Source organism: Zootoca vivipara, chromosome 14, assembly GCF_963506605.1.
Source record: "Zootoca vivipara chromosome 14, rZooViv1.1, whole genome shotgun sequence".
NCBI lineage: Eukaryota > Metazoa > Chordata > Lepidosauria > Squamata > Lacertidae > Zootoca > Zootoca vivipara.
Genome location: NC_083289.1, coordinates 47,499,059 through 47,521,422, shown reverse-complemented (window position 1 = coordinate 47,521,422; position 22,364 = coordinate 47,499,059). Strand labels below are relative to the sequence as shown.

The window sequence follows — 22,364 nt, the reverse complement described above, 5'->3', positions numbered from 1 at the left end:
TGCTCTGTTTACAGTCTTCTTTGCAAAGTGAATTTTTGATTACTCACTAAGCCATACTCAGGTTGAAGTCTTCATTACCGGCTCTCTTTAAAAATGGCAACTCGCTCGGCTAAGTGGGCTGCCCTTTGTTTTCCTAACCCTTCTTCTTTGCAGTGCTAACTAAGTGGCAGAGCACCTCCTTGGCAGGCAGAAGGTTCTTGGTTGAGTTCCAGGCATCTCCGGGTAGGACTGGGAATGCCCCCTCTTAAACCCTGCAGACCCACTGCCAGTCAGTGCCCCCACAGCACTGAGACAGGTGGACAAGAGACTGGGTGACATCTCCAGCATCAGACCAGAGTGTCGAGGTCCCCGGTTCATAAGCTTTTGCTCGAAGATCATGACAACAGTGGCGTTAAGGCGCCTGCAGTCATATCGAGAAATGGTAGTGGCAGCTTTGGAAGTCTTGAGGCTAATGCAGATAAAGCAGCTACTTGCCAGGATGCCTGTGGCTGTATAAGCCTAACCTTCTCACCCGCCCTGTGACTTTTCATTTTCTTAGCCCAGAAATTCTGGATCTCTCCCTTGCGTCCAACAGGCCTCAACAAAAGTTAGCTCTTTGAGCAACAGTGGAGATGCTATGGAGAACACGGGTGGTTTGGAGTTCTAGTCCCAGGCCAGAACTTAGGAACTTAGCCTCCAGAACATGTTACAGCAAATGGGAGCTGAACCAAGTATGTTTCAGCCCAATGTTGGTGTGTTTCCTGCTTTTTTTTTGGTGGGGGTTGTTGATGTTTTTATGACCGTGGTGCTATAAAGTTCATTAGTGGGTCATAAAACACTTGTGGACCCACGCTGCCAAGTTGCAATGGTGCCCAGCCACGTTCCCGCTGTGCCAGTTTAAAATCCTCTTCTTGTATCTAGCAGAGTTACTGCGCAACTGGAACCAGATAGCAGTTTGCCGGTGTCTTCAAGAAAACAAGCACACTGTAGCTTCAAAGACTAACTTAAACTTTATTTACTGAAGCTTAACATAATACATCTAAACCAACTGAACTAAGCTGCATTTTAGCAGCACTCTTATCTCTTAACACTCCTCTCACCTAACTTTCTGCTCTCATGCTCCGACTCAAACTTCACACAGACAGAGAGAGAGAGCATTCTCTTTAGAGCATGATTTATGACTACACGGCAATTAGCAATCAGCGCACAGCTGTGGGCTAGCACCCAGAGAAATAAGAACGCCTGAGAGGGTTTTTTTAACTCCTTGCTGTCCAGAATCCCAACACCCCCTCTCGTTCGCAATGTCCTGGGTGCGATTTCAACATCCACTCTATCCCATGTTCAACATTTCACAGAACTTATTGTGCTTTTCAAAAGTCAATGGCTTGGTAAACCCGTCAGCAAGGTTTTCCTGACTAGAACAATATCTGAGCCTGATTACATTTGCTCTTACACTTTCACATACATTTTTGAAGCGTATATCCAAGTGTTTTGTTTGTGCTTTAAATTGGCCTGAATCTGCCAATTTTAGGCATGCTTGATTGTCTTCCCATACTGTTACAGGCAGGAAACAATTCTCACATATCTCCCTGACCAGACATGTGTAGAATTCCAGTTCTCTGCACACACCCGAAAGAGCGCTGAATTCTGCCTCAGTTGATGACAAAGCAATGAGGCTTTGACGCTTTGAACGCCAGCCAACCACTGAACCTCCGAACGTTACCACCATTCCGGAGATTGACTTCCTGTCAGAGGTATTGGCCCAATCCGCGTCAGCCCAGCACTGAAGCTGTGTATCACCCTGAGCAGATAATTTTAGGCTGAACTCCTTGGTCTGTTGTAAATACCTAAGGACCCTTTTTATACCATTCCAGGCCACAGTAGAGGGTTTTGAAGCCTCTCGGCTCAGGAGATTGACCGCAAATGCTATGTCGGGTCTACTCCATTGGGACAGATAAAGCAGACTTCCCAAAGCAGATTGGAACACCTCCTGGTTCTCAAATTCTGGTTTTTTCTCTAACTGGATGTCTTTGAGAAAACACACTTCCATTGGTGTTCTCACACCCTTACAATCTGTCATTTTGAACTTTTGCAGTAATTGCTCTATTTTTGCCTTTTGGCTTAGTAAAAAACTGCCATCATGTTCTCTTTGGATCTGAACTCCTAGGTACATACTCACAGGACCTAGTTCTTTGAGTCTGAAGTGCTGCTTCAGCTGCCTAGCAAACTTCTGCACCTGTTTGTCTGTCTGGGCAACAAGAATAATGTCATCAACGAACACAAGAGTTAGTTCCTGCTGCGGGCCTGACCCTTTCAGGTACAGGCAGCTGTCTGCCAGACTCTTTTGAAACCCTAGCTTGTTCAGAGCTTCATGGAGACATTGGTTCCAATTTCTGGCCGATTGTTTCAAGCCATAAATGGAACGGTGCAGTCTCCATACCAGTCCCGGCCTATCGCCCTCGAATCCAGGCGGAGGTTGCATATAAATCTCCTCTTGCAGTGGGGAGTTCAAATATGCCACATCAATGTCAAAATGTGCGACCTCTGAACCTCTCTGCGCTGCAACTGTTAGGAGCAACCTCATTGTCTCACTTCTAGCTGTGGGCGCATACACCTGAGAATAATGGACCCCAGGTCGCTGGCTGAAGCCTCTGGCCACCAATCTTGCCTTATATTGTGGCTCTCCACCTGGGGTAGGTTTTAACCTGTACACCCAGCGACAGCCCACTGCCTGCTGGCCAGCCGGCAGGGCTGTGAGTGTGTAAATCCCCAGAGATTCCATGGAACCAATCTCCTTTTCCATGGCTTGTTGCCACTTGCAGAACTCTGCCTGAGGCAATTTCTGCACCTCTGCGAAGCTTTCTGGTTCACACTGTGCAAACCCTGCGTATATATTGGCCATTGAAAAACGATCAGGAGGTTTTCCTTTGGTGGTGCGCTTAGATCGTCTTGGCACCTCAACCAACTCCTCCTCTGACCCAGACGCACCTGTACCGGACTCTGCCTGTGAGTCTGACATACCAGGTGAACCACCACGTGACCTGCTTCTCTTGCCACGTCCCCCTGGACTGGCTCTGGCTGATGGTGACAAGGGAGACCTGTTGCGCTTCTGCCTGCCAGGCCTTGCCTGCGGCGAAGAGAACGGACTCCTGCGGTCTGGCTTCACCTCCCTGTCTAGGCTTGCCCCCTCTGACTTGACACTCTGAACCACATCCTCAGCAGGTTCACTGCCACCAGCTCCATCAGCGTTTTTCTCTGCTGAATCTAAACCACTGATCCAGCTTCTGAGTACCTCAGGGTTCGCATGGATTCTGGTCCAGCCACTCTGTTCGCAAAATTCAGCATTTCGGCTGATTGTCACCTTGGACCGATCACCCCCTGGGTTAATAAACCTCCAGGCCTTGGATCCTGGCTCGTATCCGCAAAAAATCATTTTTCGTGATCTTGGGCCACCCTTCCTGCGCAACGGCCTGGGGATCAATACCCATGCTTCTGCGCCAAATGTTCTGAAATAATGTACTTTAGGCTTTCTGCCGTGAAGCATAAAATACGGCGTGTTTCCTACCACTGAGTTGAACGTCCGGTTCAACGTGAATGCTGCGGCCTTTACAGCTTCCGCCCAATAGCACCTTGGTAGCCCTGAGTCAAACAGTAGAGCTTCCATTGCTTCCTGAAGCACCCTGTTTTTCCGCTCTGAAACTCCATTCTGCTGGGGAGAGTAAGGAGCTGTCATCCTATGCTTGATTCCTTTTGCCCGGAAAAACCCCTGCAAACTAGAGGCCAAGAACTCCGCACCTCTGTCTGTCTGAAACGATTTGACTCGGGTGTCAAATTCCAGCTCAATTGCAATTACCCACTCTCTTATTTCATTGGCTGCCTGACTTTTGTCTTTAAGCGTAAAAACCCAAGACATTCTAGAGAAATCGTCCGTTAGACACAAAATGTAATGGGAATTCCCCATACTAGCCACCGGCATCGGCCCACAAAGATCTGCGTGAACAAGCTCAAATGCTTGCTTCGCCACTCTATCAGATTTTGGAAAACTGGCCGTATGGACTTTAGATTTCATGCAAGCTCTACACTCCAGGAACTTAGAGCAGTCCTTCATATTGCAGCCAATGGCGCAATCCACCTGCTTGCGCACATACCGCCAGTTTGCATGTGAAAAACGTCGGTGCCATAAATGAAGGCATTTGTCATGTGCGGGAATGTTAGCGCACCTGGCTTCTGCTTTTTTAGACTTAGCACCGCCCACCTCAGCAACTTGCGCCCCCTTTGAGGCGCCACTGTCTGTTTCCAGCACGTACAGACCCTTACGGCCTTGTACCTGGACTAACTGCTCACCATCCTTGGAGATGGTACAGACCTGGTTCCCAAACTGCACCTGAAAACCAGCCTGGTCTAAAGCATAAACAGACAATAACCCACATTCCATGCCATCCAGTACATATACATCAATATCAGATTTTAAACAGGGCATAAACATAACAGCAACTTTTGTAATGTCTCTCTTTGTAGCATCAGCTAAGGTGACTGTAGTCCCAGCTGGAATTTTCCTGCAATTTTTCATCTGGTCACTAGGTGGGGCTAGGTGACTACTCGCTCCACTGTCAATTATCCAGCGTTGTTTACAGTTGGTTTTGGCCTGTCCAACAAAAGCATATGCAGCTGTCCTTTGATGTGTTTGATGTGTTCCAGCACCGCTGCCTCTGCCCCGACGCATCTGGCCTCTTCCAGGACGTGCTCTTCTCCTTATCTCCCGGTTACCATGGAGATTTGCCTTGGGGCAATTTCTCTGCAGGTGTTGCTCAGAGTTACACACATAGCACCTCTTAGCTTCAAACGCATGCACAAAGTTCTCAGCTACTTCTGCACCCCCACGCCTGGGTGCTGGGCAACCTCCCTTCGCAGCTTTCTCTTTCTCTCTTAGCCTTTTGTTCTGATGATCCTCCAATCTGCCTGTCACATAATTTAGATCAAGCTGATCTTGAGGCATGGCTTCCAACGTGAGAGAAAGTGTCTCATAGCTGGGGTCTAAAGAACTCAACAAAATGTAGACTTTCTGCTGCTCTGTGAAGGGTATCTGTAGTTGCCTCAGTTTATTAAACAATGCCAGCATCTGGGATATATGCTGCTTTACGCAGCCCCCTGGCTCCAAACGCAAATCAAACAGCTGCCGGGTAACGTGAATCCTGGCCCCTGCTGTATCACGCTGATATACGCGTTGCAGAGCCTCCCAGATCTCGTGGGCGTTCGTGGCCTGGTCTATGTGCACCATCTGGGATTCATCAATTCCCATGGTTAAATAAGCGACAGTTCTCTGGTCCTGCCTCAGCTCTGCAGCCGCAGTAGCTGGAGGTGCTTGTGCGGGTGGACCTTGTGTACGTGCCCAAAGCCCTTTAGCCACTAAAAAAACCTCCATCTTCTTAGACCAGTCCACCCAATTACTCCCCATCAGTCTTGGGAATGGCACCACGAAAGTTTCCTGAGCCTCAGCCATCTTTCCCCCTGGGGCTGGTGATACTCACACTACTGCCGCTGCACTGTTCTCTCCAGCTTCCAGCTCTCAGCACTCAGCTCCCAGCTCCGGAAAATGGCTTGCTTTCACCAGCGAGTTTCTACTGCCCTGTGCCTTAACAGCATGCACAGGCAGGCCTCCAGCTGGGCTTCTCTAAGCTACCGGCTCTTGAAGACACTCCGACCTCCTGTCCTGGCAATCCATCACCTCAGGACGCGCTGCCATCAAAGCGTTGCTATCTTTCCGTGTGCTGGCATAAACAACCATAACCTGTTGATGTTTTTATGACCGTGGTGCTATAAAGTTCATTAGTGGGTCATAAAACACTTGTGGACCCACGCTGCCAAGTTGCAATGGTGCCCAGCCACGTTCCCGCTGTGCCAGTTTAAAATCCTCTTCTTGTATCTAGCAGAGTTACTGCGCAACTGGAACCAGATAGCAGTTTGCCGGTGTCTTCAAGAAAACAAGCACACTGTAGCTTCAAAGACTAACTTAAACTTTATTTACTGAAGCTTAACATAATACATCTAAACCAACTGAACTAAGCTGCATTTTAGCAGCACTCTTATCTCTTAACACTCCTCTCACCTAACTTTCTGCTCTCATGCTCCGACTCAAACTTCACACAGACAGAGAGAGAGAGCATTCTCTTTAGAGCATGATTTATGACTACACGGCAATTAGCAATCAGCGCACAGCTGTGGGCTAGCACCCAGAGAAATAAGAACGCCTGAGAGGGTTTTTTTAACTCCTTGCTGTCCAGAATCCCAACATCCTGACAGGCAAAGGGAGGCGGTGGAGGAAATTGGTCCACTTTAAAGGTTGTCATATTTCCAGAACAAACTTGCGAACTAGAACACGGCCATCCTTCAAGATTTGCGCTCGCTGAATTTTCTGATGCAGTTCTCCACAGCCGAAAAATGTTCAGAAATGCATTTATGGTGGAAAGCGGACACGGCGATGTCTATATTTGAAAAAAATGACACTTGACAAAAATGCATTGCGATAGGGGGAATTATTTGCAAATTGGGGGGAGAAATGATTACATGAAGAGAAGCGTGCACAAAAGTACAATCACATTTTTGTGCAGGATTTATAAAAATTGCATCCTGGTGAGAAAATGGGGCAGACCAAAGTTACTGTAATATCAGAAAAAACGCGAGAAATTGAAATTGACACATTTGGTCATGCTTACATCCTGGACAGGTCTTGATCCACATTCAAGGGGTTTTCCTAAAAAATTAAAAATAAATAAATAAAACATCTTAGCATCCATATTCCAAATGTTTCCTGTTCAAGGTAATGCTTTTCTTAAATAAACATGAAGTGTAGAATAAAATTTAAAAAAATCTGTTTCCTGACGCTTCTTGTCTCTTTTTCTCTCCTGGCCACACCCACCACACCCCTGGCAATCTTCTTCAAATAAAGCAATTTAATGCTTTTGAAAGAAAGGGTATCGAAAAGCAGCCTTACTGGTCAAGTTGTCCCAAGATTTTGTGAAACCATTATGTCATTTTAAGCCCTCGAAAAAGGCGATGGGGTTGTTAACATTCTGCTGAAGTGTGGTGTGTGGCCAACGCAAATATGTTTTGCATTGCGTCCTAGCAGAATCGCTAGCATGGAGGCAAAGGGGCATGCAGCAGATTCCTCATGCGCAAGGGGACTCTGGGCTCCCTGCTACTCAACTGTCCGTTCCCCGTGACAATGCAGTAAAAACGCCTCTTTTGAGACGTTTGAAAGTTTGTTTGTGCGTACAAGTAACTTCTTACTAGAGCGAACAAGTACCCAGATCGCACCGGGGGCCAGAATAGGTGGGGAGCTGTGGTGCTCTGCCCTCCTTCCCTGGAGCAAATCGTCCTGCCTTGTCAGGGCTCAAGGGCAGTGTTGCTGCTGACAGTTCTCTGCTCAGCCAGCGTTTGGAGCAGGTCAGGAACAAGAGGCAGGTGTTGATATTTTAAGCCAAGAGAACTTTACTTTTTTTTAAAAAAAAACCACATTTAAAAAAACCCTAAATTATGTTCTCATTTATTTTCCTAAGCATACCAATTTGCTCCGATCGCAAAAACATATTGACTTGACAGTGTAGAGAAACCTCTCTAAACAACCTGAGATGGGGCATGTTTCTTCTGTACAGGCAATGCCTGATTTTCGCGGGGTTTGAGTTCCGGGTCATTGCACGCTTCCATGAAATCACGTGCAATTGGGAAAAGTCTGCAAAAACTACAATTTGGCCCACACTTTTAGTGAGGTCTTCCCCCCCCCTTTTTTTAAAAATGGTGGAAAAATTTATTGGCTTTTTTTATACTGGAAAGTTTTCATTTACCAGGAAGGATGATGCCGTCATACTTCTGCTGGAACCAACACATGGCTTCCTCCTTGCTGATTCGGTGCTTGGCCCCAATGCTACCAGTTGGGTGCTTCTTGTCAGCAATGCTGAAGCCTGGCCTGCCCAAAACCACATAGAAGTCCAAGCCGTAGATACCAATACTAGGATCATATTTAATCCCCAGATCAATGTGCTCCTGGATTCCAAAGCCAAAGTTGCCGGTGTCAGAGAAGTTATTCTTCCTCAGCTCGTATTCTCGCACCTTCAACCCTTTCTCCAAGATCTCCTCAGCTTTGGCCCTGCATACAGTGCAGTGAACAGCTATCTTCTCATTTCTCCTGCAATCCACGCCTCCAAGATGGTGCAACAAGACAAGGGTGAGAAGGAGAACCTCATGCAGGAGTTGCGTATCCGCAAACTGCCTGAACATCTGTGTTGGGGAAAGTGGAGACAGGCTCACCCGGGCAGCCAAAGTGCTGGAGCAGCTCACTGGCCAGACTCCCGTTTTCTCCAAAGCTTGATACATAGTGAGGTCTTTTATGACGTTTCCGGGTCACTTCCAAGTTTGGTGCGATGTGAGTATACATGGTTGCACCACCTATGGAACACTTGTAAAGGAGGGTGGGCTGCCTGTATTCCCAAACAGAACCATACAATACTGTACAGGTGGGGAGCCTCTAAGTTTTTGACCACTGGGGCCCCCGAGTTTTCCCCAAACTCCACCCAGCAGGCTACTGTGAAGAAGTGGTTCAGCAGTTGGCCAAATATCTTTTTGCTGCAGTTGTGGTCTTTACGATTAAAAGTGGCCTCCTGTCAGTATGTAAGAGGGTCATAAGATGATATGTTTGCGTCAAATCCAGTTTCATTTTGAACCAGGTTGGTTTTTGTTTTTGTTTTCAAAAGAAAGAAAGTTGTCATAGCATTAAAACTTAAATTTATTTAGGGAAACCCAATTTTAAAAATATAAAATCCAGCTTTTTAAAACATTTTAATTTGCAAAAATTAGGGGGGGGGAATATCACTTTTTTACCTTTACCTTTACCTTATCATAATGTTCTGTATCTGTGCCCGTTTCCCTTCCCCTTGCCGCAGAATTGTGGTGGCCGGCGAGCCATGGAAAGGTGGGGCTTGTCGGAAGTGTCTTGTCAGAATTAAACGTGTATTGCTTACATCTGAGACTGTTGTGGCTTTCCAGACTCCAGGTGGGAAAACGCGCTCTGCTGCATTTGGGTGGCCTACTGCTCGCCAATGACCGAGTGCACGGCAACGATTAATGCTCATTTGTGCCATCAGATATGCAGTGTTTTTTGAAAGTCCAGGAGAACAGGCGCCTGCCCTGAGGTGCTTAGAACAGAAAACAGGTGGGGGAATCTTCTTTGACACATTCCAGGCCAGGCAACTTTTTTGGGGGTGTGTGTGTGTGGATGGACACAAGTGCTATTGGTGGGTGGAGTCAGAATCAAAAGTGGGTGGAGCAATGGATGCTAATATTACCTTTCTACAGCAGGCTAGTTTCTACACTTGCATCCCTCATGATTCTCCATCCAAGCAAAAGAATAACCGTATTTTTCCATGTATAAGACCAGGTTATTCTAAATTAAAATATGTTGAAATTTTGGGCTCGTCTTATATACAGGTAGTGCATTGGGGGGAATGTGTTACATGTTGCTTCCGGGAGCCATGCAGGGGGGGCCAACTCCCAAGAGACTGCGATCTACTCACAGAGTTAAAAACAGGCAGTGATCTACCCCATTTTGGGGGGTTCAGGTTGTTGAGCTTTTTTTTAGGGAGGAAAGCCCATTTTTAGGGGTTCAGGTCAAAGTTGTTGAGCTTTTTAGGGGAGTCAAAAGTTGTTGAGCTTCTTCTTCTTTTTTTTTTTAATTAAGAGTTTTTATTAATAATTTAAACAAATACAACAATGAAAAAAACAAAAACATAACAAAACAATTCAGCACATTATCAAATACAAAAAATCCCCCACCCCCACCCTGAGTCCTACCCCCACCCCTATCCCTGATCCTTCACAACCTAACTTAGACTTATCTATACTATACTTGTTTCCGGTCACACACGTTGTTACACGGTAAGTACCGGTACTTAATTTTTATAACTACTAAATTCACAAAAAAAATTATGATTATTACAATGTCAATAACATTCATATAGCTAATTTACTCTCTTTTTATTTCTAGAGTCCTGCTACATCAGAGAGGAGAGACGATTTATCTATATAAGTGCTCAGATAAGCGGTAAGTGACTCCCATTTCCCTACGTTGTCCTCCAGATTTGTTTCTTTCAATATTTCGTGTTTTCTTGCCAAGTTATAATATAAAATTAATTTTTCTAACCATTCCTCCTTTCTTGGGATTTCTTGTGATTTCCATGCTCTTGCGACTAGTAGTCTTGCTGAAGCAGTCGCATAGCTCACTACACATCTATCTTTAGGTTTTATATCCTCTCCCAGCATTCCTAATAGGAAGATTTCTGGTTGTTTTTTAAAAGAATATTTCAGAATTTTTTTCAACTCATTATAAACTAATTCCCAAAATTCCTTGATACGATCACAATTCCACCAAACATGAATATATGTGCCTATTTCTTTGCAACATCTCCAGCAGATATTATTGGCACTAGGATACATTTTAGCTAGTTTGGCCGGCGTTAAATGCCATTGATTTTGCATTTTAAATAAATTCTCTAACAAATCGTAATTTGGAGTAAATTTCGAATCTCTTTTCCATAATTGTTCCCATTTCTGTAAATTAATTATTTTACCCAAATCCTGGCTCCATTTGATCATATAATTTTTTGTTAGCTCCTCCTCCGTTTCCCATTTTAACAATAATTGATACAAATTGGATATATATTTACCTTCATTATCGATTAAAATTTCTTCCAATTTTGATTTATCTTTTTCAAATCCCACATTTTTGTCTAATTGAAATCTCTGATTAATTTGGAAGTAATCTAGCCACGTATTTAGATAATTTTTGATTTCTGTATATTCTTTTAGTTTCAATACTCCTTCTTTTTCTTCCAGGAGTACGCGATATGTAGGCCAAATGCCCTCCATATTACGCCTTCTCACTGCCAATAACTCAGCAGGGGAGAGCCACCAGGGGGTTTTTGCTTCAAAAAATCTCCTATATTTTATCCAAACTTTGAATAGTGATTTCCTAATTATATTAAACATGAAAATATTTCTCTTGTCTACTCTATCTTTCATCATATAATGATGCCAGCCAAATCCTAGCCCATCACCTTCTAGGTCCAATTAATCAAAATTCCTTAACTCTATCCATTCTTTAATCCAAACTAGTGCCGCTGAATCGTGATATATTTCCAAATCTGGGAGACCATATCCCCCTCTTTCCTTGTGATCAATTAATATCTTATATTTTATCCGGGGGTTTTTCCCGTTCCATATAAATTCTGCTATGTCTCTCTTCCAATCTTTAAAGCATTTCTCAGTTCCCAACAGTGGGAGATTTTGGAAAAGAAAGTTCATCTTGGGAACCACACACATCTTAATAGCTGATATCCTACCCGTAAATGATAATTTTAATTTCCTCCATACTTCAAGTTTCTTTCTAATTTGTTTCCAAATTTCCAAATAATTGTCCTGGATTAAATCAATTGATTTAGTTGATATCTCTATTCCTAAATATCTCATTTTCTTACTAATTTTGAGATTTGTATTCTCTTGTAATACTTTTTCTTCTTTTTTCTAGAGGTTTTTAACTAATATTTTTGTCTTGTTATAATTTATTTTTAAGCCGGCCAATTCCCCATATTCTTCTATTGTCTGGATGGCACTGGGAATACTTATAATTGGGTCTTCTGAGGTTATTATGATATCGTCGGCAAAGGCCTTTACTTTATGTCTTTTATTACCGACCACAATCCCTTTGATTTCCTCCTTTTTCCTTATTGTGTTTAATAATATTTCAAGTGTAATAATAAAAAGGATAGGGGACAAGGGGCATCCTTGTCTTGTTCCCCTCAAAATGTTAATTTTGTTGGTAAATCTTCCGTTTATGATTAATCTAGCATTCTGTGATTTATAGATGGCCTTTATTGCTTTTTCTAATCTCTCTCCCAAATTCAAATCTTCTAACAGTTTTAACATGAAGTCCCAGGCCACCCTATCAAAGGCCTTTTCCGCATCCACAGATAGGATTGCAGCTTGTTTATCTCTTCTATTCTCTAAATATTCAATAATATTAATAACATTTCTTATGTTGTCTTTTGCAAATCTACCTTTCACAAAACCGACTTGATCTTTCTGTATTATGTCTTCAAGTATAGTGGACAATCTGTTCGCTAGCAATTTTGCAAATATTTTATAATCACTATTTAGAAGTGAAATTGGTCTAAAGTCGTTTGGTGTTACCACTTCTGCTTTCGATTTTGGAATTAATATGATTTGTGCCTCTTCCCAGGATTGCGGAATAATACCTTTTTCTAGTATTGTATTAAATAATTCCTTCAGGGGGACCAACATTATCTTTTCCAGTGTTTTGTAGAATTCAGTTGGAAGACCATCAGTACCAGGGGCTTTTCCGTTTTTCATCGTTTTCAGGGTTTCCTTTATTTCCTCTACTGATATTTCTTTGTTTAGTGCTTTTAATTTGTCTGACGGTATAGGTGGCAATTTATGTTTTTTAATATAATCTTCTATTCTCTGCATGTTCGTGCCTTCTTTCTGGTACACTAATTCATAATGTTTTTGGAATGCTTTTAAGATCTCTTTTGGCCTTTCAAGGGTTCTATCTTCGAATACAATCTTATTAATGATTTTCTCTTTTTGTCTTTTCTTTAGTTGCCATGTTAATAATTTGCTTGGCTTATTTGCCCATTTAAAATTTTTGTATTTCCAAAATTGTAAATTTTGTTCCAATTCGTAATCAATTAATTTCTCATATTCCGATTTTAGAACTTTTAACTCATATTTTATGGATTCGTTTCCCTTTGAAATTAATTTTTTCTCCTTCTTTCTAATTTCTTGTAACAAATTACTCTTCCTTTCCTCTCTAATTCTCCTCAACTTTAGATTTTGTTGGATGAAGAACCCTCGCATCACCGCTTTCCCTGCATCCCAGACTATAGTGGGATCCACCTCTCCCCCATTGTTTGTATCCAGGTAATCTTTAAATTGTTTTAAGGCCCCTTGTATTACTTTTGGGTTTTTTAACAAGAAAACATTTAACCTCCATCTTTTATCCTTTATCTCTGGAGCCAACGTTATCATTACCGGATTGTGGTCCGACAGCGTTTGTGGGCCTATATCTGCTTTTGTCAACCTCAAAGTAAACTCCCTGGGAATCCAAATAGCGTCTATCCTGGAGGCTACTTGGTGCCTGTGTGAGAAATAGGTAAAGCCTTTCTGAAAGGGATGTTTATGCCTCCAGGCATCCACCAAACTTAAATTTTCCGTCAATTCGTCAAAATTTTTTGGAAATTTGTTTTGTTTTTTCTTCCGAGAAGGGCCTGATTTATCTAAGATCGGATTGTTGATGCCATTCAGATCTCCTAAAAGTATAATTTTGTCACCATGATAGTTCATCAATTGGTCCTCTAATTCTTTAAAAAAGGTTACTTTGCTGCCATTCGGGGCGTAAACCCCGGCCCAGATCCAGTTTTCTCCCTCGATCTGGGTTTTTACTATTACTATCCTACCTTTTTTGTCCATCCATAATAATTCTGGATTCCATTTGCTTTTTATATAGATAACTACTCCTCTTTTCTTTTTCATATCTGAAGTTACAAATTCTAATCCCAATTTCTCATTTTTTAGCACCCTTTCATGTTTTTTGTTTACGTGAGTCTCCTGGAGACATATCACATCCCAGTTTTCTTTTTTCAAGATATGGCTTGTCCTGTTCCTCTTCTTTTTATTATTTAATCCATTAATATTCCAAGAAATTACTTTAAGACTCATGTTTATTCAATACGATAGGTTAGGCTTTTAGAAGAGAAAAGAAAAAAAGAAAAAAAGATGGAAGAAATAAAGAAAAAAAAATGGAAAGAAGAAATGTTTATAGCCTGTAAAAGTGTCCATTCTAAAAAGAATAAGTCAGCCGAGGAAAGCTTTGTCAGAGGTATTCAATTTCCAGTCGCTCCCTCTTCATCAACATCATCCAGGTCACTTATCTCTGCTTCCCCCTCTTCATCTTCCACTTCAACGTCTGTTTCTTCCTCTCTTAGTTCTTGTCTTTCTTTAGTCTCTCTGTTCCTTTCTCCCCCTAATTGCTGCGAGTAAGTCCTGTAAAATCTGTCAGCAGTGTCTGGTGTCTCAAACTTTCTCCATCTTCCCTTGTAGGAGAGTGAAAGACCCTCTGGGTATTCCCATTTAAAGAAGATCTTTTTTGCTTGCAAGTGTTTAGTCAAAAATTGATATTTTTTCCTTTTTTGTAGCAGATGTGGTGGAATCTCCTTCATAACCACTATCTCAGCGCCATCCATCATTAGTTTCCTTTTCCCTTTAGTCCGTAAAATTTTATTTCTGAGCCATAACGTCGTGAACGACACTAAACAGTCCCCTGGCCAATTGTTCATTCTTGCTTTTCTAGAGTTAATCCTGAAGGCCTCTTCAATTCTTGATTCTATATCGGATTCTTCTATTTGTAGCCAATTAGCCAGGGCTGTAATCACTCTATGTTCTATGTTCTCATGTGGTAGCTCTGGTATGTTCCGAAATCTCAGAGTTTTCTCTCTTAATTTCATTTGCATAAGGGCAAGGGCATCTTGTTGGGCTTCAAATGCCGCCTTTTGATTGTCGACATCTTTCCTTAAATTTTCCATTTCCTTCTTGCCACCTCTTTTTTCCTTGGTGATTTTTTCTAGCGTATTCTCTATGGTTTGGTTTTTAGATTGGAGTTCTTGAATAATTTCTGTCGACTTGTTTGTGGTCTCCTCTAATTTTTGCAGGTGGTTTTTGGTTTCCTGGGTGTCCTTTGCAATGATTTCATATTTCTCTTCAACCTTTTCCACCTTATCCTCCAGGGTTTTCACTCTTTCACTCATCTCAGTCTTAATTTCTGCCAGGTCATGTTTTATTTCGCTTATGTCACTCTTTAGACTCAGAATCAGTTCTTTGAGTTCCATTTCTTGGTCTGAAAATGATATCCTTCTTTGTGTTGCACCATCAGCATTTAATTTCTTCACTTTCTCCAATTTCTTATTTTCCTGTGGCATGGCTTTATTTCACCACACGGTGTCGTTCTTGCTTATTGGTGGAGAGAGGTCGCTAGATCTGGTGGATATAATGGAGCCTGCTGACTGTCGCTTTGTTGCCTCTCTTTACTAGTGTTGCGTCTCTTTAACTGAGGGACAGCGTCTGAGGGACAACGTCTCTTTAACTATCAAGCGTTCGTAGTGGCAAGCACAACGTCACTTCCCAATTCTCTGACGCTTTGTCTGCTTAGTCATACTGTTTGTAACTCTGTCGCCATTTTCATACCTTGAATGTATCCCCTCCTCCCTTTTCGCCACTTTGTTACGTGACTCTAGACTTGTGTGTGTGCGTTCCAGTCAGTTCAAAGTCCAGCAGGTTCCTATATTTTAGTCCATATGCAATCCCCCATAAATAAAACACTGATTTATCCCCCGGTAACGTCACTTAATCAAAAGATTTCAGTTCGTTCTTTCCCTTCTCCCCCGCTACGTTTTTTAAGTTTTTTTTTTCCACTGTCTCTGACCGCGCGGGGTGGGACGCTCTCGGCGTTTTTATGTCCCTTCTCTCCAAAGTCAATTTACGCCCGGGGTGTTCACTGGGGTTAAAATAAAAGGAATTTTACCGGCGTGATCGTTCGGGTGCGTTTTGGCTTCTTTGCTGGCCGCGATGTTCTTACTGCATCGCAGTGCCCCGGTCTCTTCTTCTCCTCTGCCGTACGCGCGGGATAGCAAGAGAACACACAGGCACGACCGACCGTTCGGTCGGGGATCGCCTCCCCGACCTTTCTTGGGGTCCGCTAGCCACGCGGAACCCCCCCTTTGCCAGCAAAAGTTAGGGGAGTTACGGAACTCCTCTTTCCTGCCCGTGAAACGATCCGCGGCAAAACCGGAAGTTGAGTTGTTGAGCTTCTTTGAGGGGAGCCCGTGATCTACCAGTGATCACGATCTACCTGTTGGACGTGCCTGCCATAGAGCATCCATTCAACAACTCTGAGCAAGGGCTGGGCTTGAGTGGCTGATGCTACAGCAATTGGGCAGACGATTGGCGGCTTATGCTGGCATTGGGACAGTGGATTGGAGGTGTTTGCGACGAGCACGAGTAGTATCGTAGGATCAATCGTAGGAGAAGGTTTAGCAGCAGTGAATTTGTCTAAATGCTTTTTTAAAGCCATCCAAAATTTCAGACCTTCCAAGGGTACCTATTTTCCAGGGACAGTCCCATATTTACAGAAGCCTTCCCGGTTTCTGATTTGATCCCAGAATGTCCTGCTTTTCTGTTTGAGGTCCCTATTTTCATCAGAGAAATGTTGGAGGGTATGGTAGGATGTCTTTATTTTCATTGGAGGGTATGGAGTTATGTGATCCCCCTGAGCCAAGGAGAGAAAACTATACATCCTTTAAAAGGCATCTGAAGGCAGCCCTGTATAGGGAAGTTTTTTTTAAAAAAAGGTTTAATGTTTTATAATGTTTTTATATATGTTGGAAGCTGCCTAGAGTGGCTGGGGCAACCCAGTCAGGTGGGTGGGGTATAAATAATAAAAATATTATAACTATCATGGAATAGGACGTCCCTATTTTCATTGGAGAAATGTTGGAGGGTATGAAAGTTGAGAGCAAATTCCACAGTTTAACTCTGTGCTGTGTGAAGAAGCACTTAAATTGGTCTGTCTTGAATCTCCCAACATCCGCCTGGATGTCCCTGAGTTCTCATAATGAAAAGGAGGAAAACCCCACCCACTTTCTCTCCACTGTGCATTATTTTAGACATACCTGCGTTTATTTCCTCCTTTTACCTATATCTCCAAATTGCTCCCCTTTTCTGGACTAGATGTGCCTTTGGCTCTGAGCCACCAGGCCTGCTCTTTCATTCTGCGAAGAAATCCCTGCTGTTTTTGAGAGCGCTGACACGGTCATGCCCTGCTCAGTGTGGGAGGTAGCAGTGTCTGGAAGAGATGCAAGCCAGAGTCTGGGCGACAGAAACTCAGGAAACACTTGAAATTACATTTCGTGTTTGTCTTGGGAGCCTTCCAAGGAGCACACGGTGACCTGTGTGGGTGTTCCCCTAACCCCCCTTTCATCCTCAAGGCAGCCCTGGTAGGATAGGGCAGACTGAGATGAAAGTGCCTTGCCCGAGGCCACCCAGTGAGCTTCATGGCCAAGCGGGGATTTGAACCCAACCTTGAGTGCTTTATCCCCACTTCAGTGCACTGGAGGGATGGGAAATGAACCGGATGGATATTGCTGCAATCTCTAGTCCCCAGGAGAATGTGGCTGCGCTCAGTCCCCCGCTTAATGATTAATTTTGCATCAGGTTCTTTTTTGTTTTGTTTCTGCAATGAATTTATGATCAAAGCCATCTGTTTCCAAGCCTGACATAGCAGCAAATCTGCCTGTCACCCTCCGCCCCCCCCCCAAAACCCAGGTTCTGACTCTTCCTGTTCTTAAAGCGGAACATTTTCTCGCCTGTTCTCAACATAACTTGTTTGGAAAGTTTTGTCCCCCACCCCTCCATGTTCTCCTGTTGCAATTCCTATTTTAATTTATTCCTCTCCTTAGTGACAGTTCTCTCTGCCTGTCCTGTTTCTTGCCCTCTCTTTATTGCAGCAGCATGCCTATGCCGGTGAAGCCTCTCTTTTGCTCTTTGCAGGTAGCGGTACTAGATCCAAACCTAGCAGGCAAAATATCCCGGTTACTGTAACAGGAATTTTGCTGGGGGTGGGGGCGGGCAGGCAGGTGAATTACTTTTTTGTTGGCTTCGTTGCAAGTATAGCGAGAGCAATTACGAGTCAGATTCCAATTCTATTCACCAAAGAGCTGTTTAATTGCGCTGAAATGGATTAATAGGCTGGTTCATATGTCCAGGAGCCAGCATATCCATGTGTACCAGGCCAAGACCAGAATTTTGGTACTAACTTTTGAGGCCCTACAAAGTGCAGGACCAAGTTACCGTACTTTGAGGCTGCCTTATCTCCTATGCTGGGACGCGGGTGGTGCTGTGGGCTAAACCACTGAGCCTCTTGGGCTTGCCAATAAGAAGGTTGGTGGTTCTAATCCCTGTGACGGGGTGAGCTCCCGTTGCTCTGTCGCAGCTCCTCCCAACCTAGCAGTTCGAAAGCACACCAGAGCAAGTAGATAAATAGGTACTGCTGTGGTGGGAAGGTAAACAGCGTTTCTGTGCACTCTGGTTTCCATCGCAGTGTACTGTTGCGCCAGAAGTGGTTTAGTCATGTTGGCCACATGACCCGGAAAGCTGTCTGTGGACAAACGCTGGCTCCCTCGGCCTGAAAGCGAGATGGGCGCAACAACCCCATAGTCGCCTTAGACTGGACTTAACCACCCAGGGGTCTTTTACATTTACCTTTTAGCTTATCTCCTATGCACCTTATTCACTGTGGTCTGCAGGAGAGCTGCTTCAAGATCTGCAGGAGATCTGCTAAAGATCACAGAAGTCCATTTCACAATAATTTGGAGCAGGGTTTTCAGGGTAGCTTCCTGGTTCTTTAGAATAGCACCCCTGTCGAGACGCAGGCACCCACAATCTGCACTCTCGGGAAACAATTGAAGACATTTTAGTTCTGACAAGCTTTGCTAGATGGGTGAATAGATCTCTGCTACATTTGTACCATCGCTTTGGGGCAGAGAGGGCCTGTAGTTGAGTAAGGAGCACATGTAAGAAGAGCTTGCTGCCAGATCAGGCCAGTGGACCTACCTGTTCTCACAGTGGCCAACCAGACACCCCTGGGAAGTAGGATTCGAGTGCCAGAGCCATCTTCCCTCCTGCAGTTTCCAGCAACTGGTATGCAGTTGGACTGGTTATGTTGTGCGGATGCCTGATTACCATCTTCCGAAGCAACTACTCTATTCTGAACTTAAAAATGGAAAGTGTAATGCTGGTGGTCGTCAAAAGAAGTTTAAAGACTCTCTCAAGGCAAATCTTTAAAAATGTAGTATAAATGCCGACAACTGGGAAACACTGGCCTGTGAGCGCTCCAATTGGAGAACAGCCTTTACTGAAGGTGTCATGGGCTTTGATTTTTTTTAATATAATATTTTTATTAGGTTTTTACAAAATACAAGAAAAGAAAAGAACAGAAAAGGAGCAACAACAACAAAAAAACATTACAGAAAAAGATAAAAAATACAAAACTGAAAAAAGAAAAATACAGGGGGGAAAAACATATGACAAATTCTTTGAATATTAACATTGCAAATGTGGACCCCCTCGGGATCCCTTCCTCTGTGGTTCTTAATCACATATCTGCTTTAGTAAATTCTAACTCATTTTAATCACCTCGTATAATCTAGTTTCAATTCTCAATTTCACATATTCAACTTTTCCACAGTTTATTTACCACCTAATTCTATTCTTAATATATCACTTTTGCAAATTTTGTTAAATATAACTTTAAATCTTTCCATTCTTCCTCCATCGCTTCCTCTCCCCGGCTGCGGATTCTCCCGGTCATCTCAGCCAATTCCATAAACTCCATCATCTTCATCTGCCAGTCGTCAATCGTTGGTAGTGTTGGTAGTTTCCAGTTCATTGCAATTAAAATTCTTGCTGCCGTCGTTGCATACATAAAAAAGGACACATTTTTCTTTGGTATCTCATTTCCAATGATGCCCACTAGGAATGCTTCTGGTTTTTTAACAAATGTGTTTTTCAACACTTTCTTAAGTTCATTATAAATCTTATTCCAGAAGTCACTTACTAGTGGACATGTCCACCACATGTGGTAAAAGGAACCTTCTTCTTTCTTACATCTCCAACATTTATTATCCTGATTGTGATAAATCTTAGCCAATTTTACTGGTGTAAGATACCATCTATAAATCATCATCATTATATTTTCTCTTAATAGGCTACACGCAGTAAATTTAACATTCTCATTCCACATTTTCCCCCAATCCTTTATCATAATATTATGACCAAGACACTTGAACTCAGGACGCAAGGGAAGAAGACACTTGAACTCAGGACGCAAGGGAGAAATGTGCTAAGAGGAAGGTTTGCTTGGCAAACCCCTTACCATGATCAACTCCCACCCAGAAACCTATGTCCCCACTGTGGAAGGAAGTGTGGATCCAGAATTGGCCTCCGCGGTCAAAGGCTCACTTTAAAAACCTGAAAAGGTGTTTATGGAAGACAATCTTACTTGACTACGAGTGATCGCCAAAAAAGAAGAAGATGCAGAAGCATCACTGCCTCCAACCATAGAGGCAGAGCATAGCCAGCATGGCTAGTGGCAAGCGATAGCCCTCTCCTCCTTGAATCTGGTCCAGTCCTCTTTCAAAACCATCTGAGTTGGTGGCTGCCACTGCTTCCTGTATGAGTGAGTTCCATAGTTTATACTGAATCTTCCAAAATCATTGGATGTTCCTGGGTACTAATTATTAGGTAAAAGGACCCCTGACCATTAGGTCCAGTCATGACCGACTCTGGGGTTGCAGTGCTCATCTCGCTTTATTGGCCGAGGGAGCCGGCGTACAGCTTCCAGGTCATGTGGCCAGCATGACAAAGCCGCTTCTGGCGTACCAGAGCAGCGCACGGAAACACCGTTTACCTTCCCGCTGTATTTATCTACTTGCACTTTGACGTGCTTTTGAACTGCTAGGTTGGCAGGAGCTGGGACCGAGCAACGGGAGCTCACCCCGTCGCAGGGATGCGAGCCGCCAACCTTCTGATCGGCAAGGCCCAGGCTCTGTGGTTTAACCCACAGCGCCACCTGCTAATTATTAGAGAGAGAAAATACTCTGCCCACTTCCTCCATAATTTCCCATCCTGCATCATTTCCCATCCTGTCACCTCTTGGTTGCCTTTTCTGTAAACTGGATGGTCCCAAGGGCTGCAACTTTTCCTCGCCGCCCCCTTCATCATTTTGGCTGTCCTTTTCTTCTTTACGTTCAGAAGGTGCCAGGCACTGTCAGTTCCAGCGAAAGGCTTTCTTAGTCTAAAACCTTGGAGAGCCAGTTACAATGGAGCAGCACTGGGCAACCTGCCCAACCTGCTGTGCAGTGTTACCTTGGTTCTCAAACTTAATCCGTTCCGGAAGTTCGTTCCAAAACCAAAGCGTTCCAAAACCAAGGCGCGCTTTCCCATAGATAGAAATTAATGCAAAATGGATTAATCCGTTCCAGACTTTTAAAAACACAACCCCTAAAACAGCAATTTAAAATGAGTTTTACTATCTAACAATACCATTGATCCGCAAAATGAAAGCAATAATGTACTGTACTATAAAATAAATAAAACTGTATTGTAGATGATAAAAATTATAATTATTATTTTTTTCTTACCTGCACTGATGTGTCATTGTTTGCATGAGGGGCTTTTATCCATTTCTGCAGTTGCACAATCAATAAATCAGTAGCGGAACTGGGTTCCACACAGTCACAAAAACAAATTAACTGGAAAAGCCTCAAAAACAAAAACGCAAAATAAATAGCAAAAACAAAAGCGCCAAACTTAAAATCCGTTCGACTTCCGAAATGTTTGGAAACCAAGGCGCAGCTTCTGATTGGTGCAGGTGCCCCAGAAACAATAGCCGACAGCCGCACCAAACATTCAACGTTCGAAAACCGGAACACTTACTTCTGGTTTTTCGGCGTTTGAGAACCGAGGCACCACTGTATAAGGCATTTTTGTGAGTGTGTGTTCCCCTTTCATAAGCCTGGTCCAGATATCAATTCTCCACCACCTTGGGTAGTGACTTTCTGGTGCTGCTGCTCCTCTGCTTTTGGGCTGGCTCACCCCAGGTACATAACTCACCTGCCCACTCAAGACTGGATGTCTCACAGTTGAACATGCCCACAATGTTTTGTGGGAGAGCAGAAGTTCTCTTTTAGCCTCCCCCACACCTGATGTCCTCCAGATCCTTTGGATTTCAACTCTCACCTGACAGTTGTCGTCGTGCCAGGTTGATGAAGGTTGTTGAAGCTGAATGGTATCCTCAGCACAGACAAGCTGTCTGTCAGAAGCAGCAGTTCTCGAACGATGTACCAGTCCTAAGATAGTTGTTTAGCAAACCCTTTGAGGATTCTACTCTTATTTGACTTTTCATCTTGGGGACGTGGTTCTGGTTATACACACACACACACACACACACACACACACACACACACACACACACACACACACACATATATATATACACATATATTATTTATAAAATTTGCATACCACTCTATACTCGCAGGTCTCACTGAGAGTGGTTGCAACATAAAATCACAAAATACATAATAAAAACGAAAACAAAATAATCCCCCCTCCCCAACACATTTTAACAGGGCATTGGGCATCAGCCAAAGACCTAGTTAAAGAGAAACATTTTTGCCTGGTGCCTAAAGGTGTATAATGAAGGCGCC

At 43.5% G+C, this 22,364-nt stretch overlaps 1 protein-coding gene across 1 annotated transcript; it reads right to left on the bottom strand.

Annotated features, from left to right (window-relative positions):
* Positions 1 to 7,759: 7,759 nt before the first annotated feature.
* Positions 7,760 to 8,349, bottom strand: LOC118092941 (large ribosomal subunit protein uL5-like). The gene has a single exon (XM_035131621.2). The coding sequence runs from the start codon at positions 8,347 to 8,349 to the stop codon at positions 7,813 to 7,815; it is 537 nt and encodes a 178-aa protein (XP_034987512.2). The 3' UTR covers positions 7,760 to 7,812.
* Between the last annotated feature and the right edge of the window lie 14,015 nt (positions 8,350 to 22,364).